Source organism: Cupressus sempervirens, chromosome 1 (assembly GCF_028749045.1).
Source record: "Cupressus sempervirens isolate cs-2001-9-10 chromosome 1, ASM2874904v1, whole genome shotgun sequence".
Classification (NCBI taxonomy): Eukaryota; Viridiplantae; Streptophyta; class Pinopsida; order Cupressales; family Cupressaceae; genus Cupressus; species Cupressus sempervirens.
The window spans coordinates 331,159,449-331,168,337 of NC_143118.1; the positions used below are offsets into that span (position 1 = coordinate 331,159,449).

Consider the following 8,889-nt stretch of genomic DNA (forward strand, 5'->3'; position numbering starts at 1 on the left):
AACCTTTAAAAGCTTGTAAAGCACCAGACACTAATAATCAAACTATGTGAGTTGATTAATTCATTCTAGATGACATGTTGTTCAAGGGTATCCAGTTGTGCATACCTAGAGGTTGAATGATGGATAACATAATCAAGGACAATTATAGTGGAGGAATTGTAGGACACTTTGATGTTGGTAAAAAAGTGAGTTTGATTACTAAGAGTTACTTTTTACCTCATACACATAAGGATATTCAGTAGTTTGTTAGAAGTTGTAGAGTATGTTAAATTGCTAAAGGAGTTAATTAGAATGTGTGGTTGTATAAACTATTACCTATTGGATTTGTGTATCTTCTAATAACATTAGCTTGGATTTTTTTCTTGGGTTACCTAAGACACAGATGGGTAATGATTCTATGTTTATTGTAATGGATATATTTAATAATATGAATAATTTTATGCCTTGTAGGAAAAAATCATATGCAGTACATGTAGCTAACATATTCTTCAAGGAAATTTTGAGGTTGTATGTGTTACCAAAGAGTATTGTTTTACACAGAGATAATAAGTTTATTGGTTATTTATATAAGACACTTTGGAAGACGATGAATACTATTTTGGACTTTAGTTATATATTTCATTCATATACTGATGGAAAAATAGAGGCTATGAATAGAAGTTTGGGTAACTTGTTGAGATTCTTATTTGGAAACTAAACATGCAATTGGTATTTAGACTTTGCACGGGTATAGTTTTATATAAAAATTCAATGAATATGAGTATCATGAAGAGACCTTTGAGAGTATTATTGGTATACATCCTAGAGGAATTATAGCCTTAAGAATTTTCTTATTCTAGACTAGAAAAGAAGTATTGAAGCAGAGGATATGCAAGTTTCATGAAGACTTTGCATGATGAAATAAATTATAACTTGGAGCATATATCATAAGTATAAAGATATAGCATATTGAACTAGGAGATATGGATTTTGCAGTGGGTGATGAGGTTATGACTCATTTGAAGAAGAAATGATGTCCTCTTGGAACATATAGTAAGCTAAAGATGATTTTTTTTAACCTCGTAGGATCATGAGTAAATTTGACAGTGGTAATTCTTTTGAAGTTGAGTTACCTGATGACATGGATATTTCACCGATATTCAATTTTTTTGATTTATATGAGAACCATGAGTCTATGAAGTAATATTATCCTAAGAAGAAAGAAGACGATATTGAGAGGATTTTAGATAGTAGAATTGGGAAGAGTACTAGTGGAAAGGATTATTTTGAATAGTTAGTTTAGTGGAAGAATAAACTAGTTGAACATAGTTCTTGGATTTTCCATTCCGTGTTAGATCATTTTGGTTTCACTTAGGTTAGAGTGTTTGATGCAAGACCATCTTGGGAATATGACAATCTTGCATCATTCTATTTTTTTTGTTTCTTTTGTTCTTATTTTCTATTTTGATTGTTTGTGTGTACAGTTCTTTGATCATGCATCTCAACCTACCTGATTTTGGCATCTTAAAGAGGACCTATCATGCATCATTGTTCTATAATTGAGCATCTTATGATTTTTTATTTTTTGAGTTCCAATTCAATTATCCTTAGGTAGCATGTTCTTCATTTATACCACAAGTGATGTGTGGAATTTCATTATGCAATGACTTTTATTGCGCACGATGATTCATGACTCTTTGGAAAGATTCTTGGATCATGTGTGGACCTTTATCTTGGCTTGCACATCCCTATGTTCTTGTTTTCTTGATTTCTCATCTTATCTTTAAGCATAAGATGTATTGTTGTAATGCATTTCCTAATTATTGGAAAGTGTGATTCTTCTAAGCCAACATGTGTGTCACAATGGATATATATATATATATATATATATATATATATATATATATATATATATATATATATATATATATATATATATATATATATATATATATATATATATATATATATGCAATATCCTTGATGTGTCTTAGTAGTGTGACATAATAGTAATATCTAGAGGTTAATCGCTTGTTCATTTATGGTCGCGCATTGAATCAAGTTTATAATTGAAGGCTGCAATTGGGCAGGCCTATTACTTGGCATGTTTGTAGGAAAATTTTCATTAGATCTACATTGAATCAGCTAAATATATTATCTATATCATTCTTTTTTGTTATTTCTTCCCTATGATTACTCTTGTTTCTTGGTTGGACATCTCCATTGGGGATTTCTCCATCCTAGTCTATGTCACTAATGTTGCCCAGGGTTCTTGGAGAGGACACAAATAACAAAGAAAAATACAAGGAACTCTTGAATTTTTTTAGAGATGACTTGAGTTAGGTGCTCTACTAGTTAGGGTGCAACATAAAATCTCTAGGCCATACATAATTCTCCTTTTTTCGATCTTGCTTTAGTATTTTCAACAAGAATTTTTTTCTTTTGGTGTATTATTGTAAATTGGACTTGGGTTTTGATTTAAACATTTTGTTAATTATTAGTTTTTAGACTCTAACGTTTTCCTTTTGGTATTAGATTCCAAGGTGAATAGTTTCTTTACATACAATGTGTTCTTAAACCTTGCTATGAATATGCTAGTTGATGATATGTTGCTAGTTAATATGTTATTTCTCCTGCAAGTAGTTTTTGCTGTTGATAATGTTCTTGGTGTGCCATTAGTTTTTTATGCTTTTGTGCCATGGTTTTCTAAGAGACAATACCATTATTTTGTTGCTGATTAATATTAAAAAACAATGATAGCAAGAACATAAAAATAAAATGGATAAGATTGATCAAACAATAGTTGTGAAGTTTAGGTGTCTACAATTCCTCCAATATGTAAAGAAAACATGGAAAGGAGAAAAAATTAAAACACTAATTTCATGTCTTTGCAAAAATCTCTCTCTTTCTAATTTCTATGAAGTTGGCCCTCATTAACATATAATTTAAGGAGTTACTTTCATATCAATCATGTCTTTGTATTGCTATCTCTCTTCTGAGTGGACATTAAGTTGTAATTAGCACAAAATTTAAGGAGAAGTGATTTCTATATCTTGTTGTATTTATGCTCCTTGTATTAGGGGTGATTATTATAAATTCTTATATGAAGAAGTAACATCCTTGAAAATTTCGTACTACAACTAGACATGATCTGTCTCCCTGAATTATCATATCCAAAACAAGAATAAGAAACCATACTCTCTCATATATAAATCATTCATGTCATAATCTAATTATGAATCAAACCTATTACCCTTTGTCGATGTTCCAATTTTACATTCTTAATTAACTTTATATTATGATTATCAAACTTAATGGGTCAGAGCATTCATGTTAGTGACCTTGACCCCAAAAAAGGTCCACTTTAAAGATACGTTTCATCGTAACAGAGATGCCCATGTTTAAATAAATTTAAGATAGCATCTCAAGTCTCAAGGGATTAAAAAATTCTGATTGTATGCATTTTCATTGTTATTCTAAGGTTTGAAAGATTTCGAAAGCCTCCAATATGTGAGTTCGACAAGTGACTATTTTATAAAATGCTTGATGAAAACAGCATGATGATGATAACGTTAGGGGTCTAGTAGTTTGGGAATACTATTTTGCAGTAAATCCTGGGCAACAAATCTATAAGTTTTTTCTGTTGGATGAACTGAATCCCAAAATATATATTTCGAGGCATCAGTGCATGTAAATGGTGTTCGCTTGTTGCATATATATCCAAATTCTAGTGCACCCGTTCCGCAGCATGCTAGACTTGTATACTTTATATCTGCAATTTAGAAGAGAAAGAAAAAAACGTTCAACATGATGTATTATATATTTATACAATGATGGGTGAATTGAACTATATTTATTGAACTATATTTAATATATTGTAACATGTTTTAGATTATACTGTACGATCTGTTAAAAACTATACTGTTTGATTATGAATCACAAAATATAATCTAAAGTAAAATCAAACACAATTAAATTCATATAAACAACTTTACCGAACATTCAAGATTGCTAGATAATTAATAAAAATACTTTGTAGTTGACCTGCAATTTGTAAAGAGCAAATAAGATCTTAGGTTTACCGAATTTAGCAGGATTGAGCTCCATGTCAATCAATTGGCTATATACGTCTGCATAAACGATTCGAAGGCCCGGAAGATTGGATTTGAGGGAATCGATCATCGCTTGTAATTTCATATTGTAGTCGATAGCATTTTGATTGAGCTCCTTCACACATCCTCCACTCATCCTGAAAACTTTGGCTGCTCTTTCCAATGGCAGACAGCCCAATGGAGGAAGCCCTGCCATGGCTATTCTGCGTGCTCCATAGCTGTATATTTCCTGCAACCGTATCTTTATGTAGATAAGTCTAATATAGAAAATGTTGAGTGCAAATAGTCTTATAATTAGGTTTTAAGTTTTTAGGTGGGGAGAAGATTTAGGATGCCGCTATTTTATACTTTTGATTAAAATTGAAAAAATCTAGAACACAAGGGATTTTGTTGAAATCTTAAGTATTTGTTCTTCATGATATGTTTTGTAATAAAAAATAACAAAAAAAAAATGAGAAAAAATCACTATATTTTCAGAGATCTGAAGATTTTTTTTTTCACTTCTGGTGCATTTTGTCTGAACCATAGAAGCCTCCAAGATTTAGTAAGAAACATGTTCTAATAATTGTGATAGCAACAATTAATTTAATATTTGCATTAATTGATTTAGTATAGATAATTATTTTGTGGCTATTTATAATTGAATGATACCTGTTTCTTAAGCAATTGATTGTGTAATTGATGCTACATTAACTGTACAAGTAGAAGGTCCCTAATGCACTACAATTGGTATCACTTTTTTGGAAGCAATTTTGAACAACTTGACAAAAAGTATGCTGATGTGGCATCATATTTGATGATTTAAACATTTGAGATGATTTGAAAATTTTATATAAGATTTTGATAAATTTAAATGAAAAGTGTTGTTAAATTTTGTATGAAAGCATTGAATACCCACTGAGTCAAAGTTTGCTGCATTATAGTAATTCTAATTCTAATATCTATTATATGATTAAAGAAATGAGATTTGTAGAATCTATAATATTGGTCAATGTTATTCTTAGATTAGACCACGTCAAAGATTTTTGAATCGAGTTACACTCCATGATTCTATTATTTAAATGACAAAGAGGTAGAGATGATGAAGTGTGATCTAAAATGTTGATGATAGATGGTGGAATACCATCTCTAAAACGTTGATTGAAAAAACTCTCTTACAATCTAATCTGAAAACAACATTAACCAATACAAAATGTTCATCAATATCTGTTATACCATATTTCATAAAATAAAAAAACATTAGCTTTCAATAATACATAATATGTATCAATGTGGTCTTTGAATTAGATTATATAAGTTTTTTAAATCAATGATCATATTATATGATAATTAATTGGAACAAAGAAGACTAAAAATAATGTAATGTGACCTAAAATGTTGGTGATGAATGGTAAAGCATACTGATCATTTCTAAAATACAAAAATAACATTGATTAACATTTCTAATTCAAAATATTCACAAATATCACATTTGATATAATTCAAAACATTATAATGTTATAATTTAAATATTATAATATTAATTAAACTGATTTTTTTATTAGATTATTTGAATCAATGATTAAATTCCTCTATGTATTATTAGAATAACATTACAAAGCTACTTGAAAATGGAAAATGAATGACAGATGATGAAATATAAATTGAATGTAAGATTATAAACTGTGATCTAATTCGAAAACAACAATGATAAATAGTTCTCAAATGAAATAACCATAAATATATGCACCTGAAGTATGTTGGAACTGATTCGTATGATATGATCTTGGAATTGGGAAATATTATACTTGGATCTTGTGAATGGATTGACGTAATAATTCTCAATAAAATCATTGCTGCCTGCGCTCACAACGAATATTGCTTTATTCAAAATTTTGTTGGCCTCTTCAATTCCTGCTATTTTCTCCAACTTTGTTTTGTACTCCTTGAAGAATTCAACTTCCTTCCACATGGGTATTACAGACTAGCAATTGCAAAGACAATAATAAAGAGAGTTAATTATAGATTCTCTGCATGCAAACAGTAATATTCATCATTTGGAGAGACCTCCTTAATGTGAAAGTGCCAGAAAAGGAAAATATTATGAAATATATGCTCCAAGTGGCTTTTCAGCAGGGAGGGACCTTAAATTTTATACTACAGTAGCAGTAGATTTTATAGCCAAGTGTCTGATTGCATGCTAACTATTTTATATGATGATTTCGACACAGAGCTTTCAAAGTTTAGGTTTTCACCATGGGATATATAATTAAGTTTCTAACATCCTTCTTTCAGAGCTAAAAATAGCAGGCACTGGTTTTTTTTTGTTAAAACAAATTGGTGGACCGTCTCACTTTCATGGTGGCTTGGAAGTTGATGGTGGGTGGCCAAATTATGATGTCTTTGATAGTTTAAGAACTTCTTAGGCTGATTAATAATAGTAAAATATGTTTGATTTTTTTTAAACTATGTATTTCAGATTTTGAATTTTAAATAGTTAGAGAGATAATTTGTTAAATTGTTTTTATTAAGATTTTATATGTTGAATACTTTTAATAAAAAATAGAAATATTGATAAAAGTTGGGCTTAGTGTTGTTATTTTAAGATTTGACTTTAAGATTTTAAATCTTAATATTTTCTTTGGGCACTATTATCATGATGTTAGATAATAATAATGGAATAATCAATTATATGTTATGAATCTTATGGACTACTATCACGTTGTTAAGATAAAAGTAGATGAGCTTAAGATCAGCTAATTATACTCTATGGGTCCTATGACATGATGTTGATTAAAAGTAGATGTATTTTAGATCAACTAATTTTAGGTTATAGGTCTTACTAAATAATGTTAAATAATAGTAGATAGCTATTAGATCAACTAATTATTATACATTATAGACCAATTTAAATTATCTTAGTCCAACATTCAAATTCATGTAATCCATACATAATTTAATAATAAATATTTGTTATAAAGAAACATACTATTAAAATTTATATTTTAACTAATTTTTTTCACATAAATATATTAGTTTTTTAAAATAAAAATAAGAATTATTTTTAGAGAATTAAAATATTAGCTTTAGACCAATCTAAATTATATTCAATAAAAAAAATTATCAATCAATTATATCTAGATAATTCATACATGAATACATATAATTAATTAATTAATTTTCATATTTACAAAACATGAAATACATCAGTTTTTATTAACACTTACAAATTTGTTCATTGTTTAGCTTGTTTTCACTATATATAATTTAAATCATACTATCTAAATTCAAAATATGTTCTCAAATTAAACTATATATATACATTAATAAGTAGTATATATATATATATATATATATATATATATATATTAATAAGTAGTAAATAAATGATTAGAATAGATATTCTTTTTCTTTCACTTTCAGCCGAAAAAAGATATGATGTAAATGAATAATATTAAACCTTCAAATCTAAAATAATCTTTTGAATATGGTTATGTTCAATCCAAACTGATCTAACACTGCATGCTAGTTTTAATGCCCACCGACATATCTAAAATTTTCATGAAACAAAGAAGAAGATGAACATACAACAAGTCGCGAAGTTGCATTATCATATCCAGTGCCAGCAGATGCAAAGCTAACTCCAGTAAGAAGGTCATGCTCCTTCAGTCCAGAGTCCAGATATGCTGGAACAGCCTCTTTTATATGCAGTCCTTCAGCTATGTTCATTACCACATTACAAAAATATTCATTCACACATTATAACTTACATCAGAAAATATGCTGATTAGCATATTATAACCCACTTCAGAGGAAAAAGAGAATAATAAGAAAAATTCATTTCAAAATTGACCATCTAAGAACTATATGTTCATTAGTACATAATTATAACCCACATCAGAAAAGAGACGAAAAATAACATGATCATTTCAAAAGTGATTAACTATGAATCCTATGTTGATTACATGGAGAAAAGATGAAAAACAACATGATCAGTTTCTAAATTGATTACCTATGAAGTCTGTTGGAAGCCTTCCATTGCAAAATCTGCCAGTGGAAGTATGGCCAGGGAAATCTTTTCCATAGGGAGGGAAATTGCTCTTAATAAGAGTTGAAATATGATTGTTATTTCCTGGATCTACAGTTGAATCTCCAAATACAATAACTGCAGGTGCCAATTGTTTTGCATCTGCTTCAGCACCCCATCCACTAACAATGGCTATTGCCCAACTAAGGGCAATAATTTTAAAAGCCATTGAAGCTGTGGGGTATTGCACTCTGCATTTTCAAATGTAAGAAAAATTAATATAAGTACCATGAATATTGATTGGAGCTTCACCCAGTTGGCTTAACAATCACCAACCTAAGACTTCAATGTGTGGGTTTGTTCTACCTTTACCTAAATTAGTTCAACGCCTTCTACCATTTAAAGAGTATTTTTTCTTCAAAGTGGAGCTTTCAAGAAAATTTAATTGGGACAAATTAACACTGGTCAAAACTGTCTTGGATTAAAGAGTTATAAATTACTTGCAAGTATTTTATATAATTCATGAAAGCAAAGTAAGTTTCTCTAAATAACTGTTTAAAAGAAAATTGCGTATGCTCACCTTTCTGGAAAATTCTCCAATGCCTACCAACTCCGATATTTGCGTACGACTCATTATTGTCTTTTTTTATTTATCTAATTTTTATTTTAGATTTATTTATTATACTGAATTTAGTTTTTAGGGAATTCTATAATCATGTATGTCTGAGTTGGAGTAATATTGAGGAGGAAGACATTCTAGAAGGTCATTAAATTAGGAAAGATTAACTTTGA

The 8,889-nt window shown here is 29.1% G+C and overlaps 1 protein-coding gene across 1 annotated transcript; it reads right to left on the reverse strand.

The window, feature by feature from the left end:
• Window positions 1-3,418: 3,418 nt before the first annotated feature.
• Window positions 3,419-8,369, reverse strand: LOC149577520 (GDSL esterase/lipase At4g26790-like). The gene is made up of 5 exons (XM_089824168.1): window positions 8,083-8,369; window positions 7,659-7,789; window positions 5,821-6,054; window positions 4,062-4,320; window positions 3,419-3,751 (listed from the first exon to the last, which is right to left on the reverse strand). The coding sequence occupies exons 1-5, from the start codon at window positions 8,324-8,326 to the stop codon at window positions 3,552-3,554; spliced, it is 1,068 nt and encodes a 355-aa protein (XP_089680294.1). The 5' UTR covers window positions 8,327-8,369; the 3' UTR covers window positions 3,419-3,551.
• Between the last annotated feature and the right edge of the window lie 520 nt (window positions 8,370-8,889).

Coding starts and splice junctions, on each gene's coding strand:
- LOC149577520 (XM_089824168.1), bottom strand. CDS start 8,326: ATGGCTTTTAAAATTATTGCCCTTAGTTGGGCAATAGCCATTGTTAGT. Junction 4,321..5,820: donor TCAGTTCCAACATACTTCAG/GTGCATATATTT, acceptor ATACGGTTGCAG/GAAATATACAGCTATGGAGC. Junction 3,752..4,061: donor GCTCAATCCTGCTAAATTCG/GTAAACCTAAGA, acceptor TCTAAATTGCAG/ATATAAAGTATACAAGTCTA.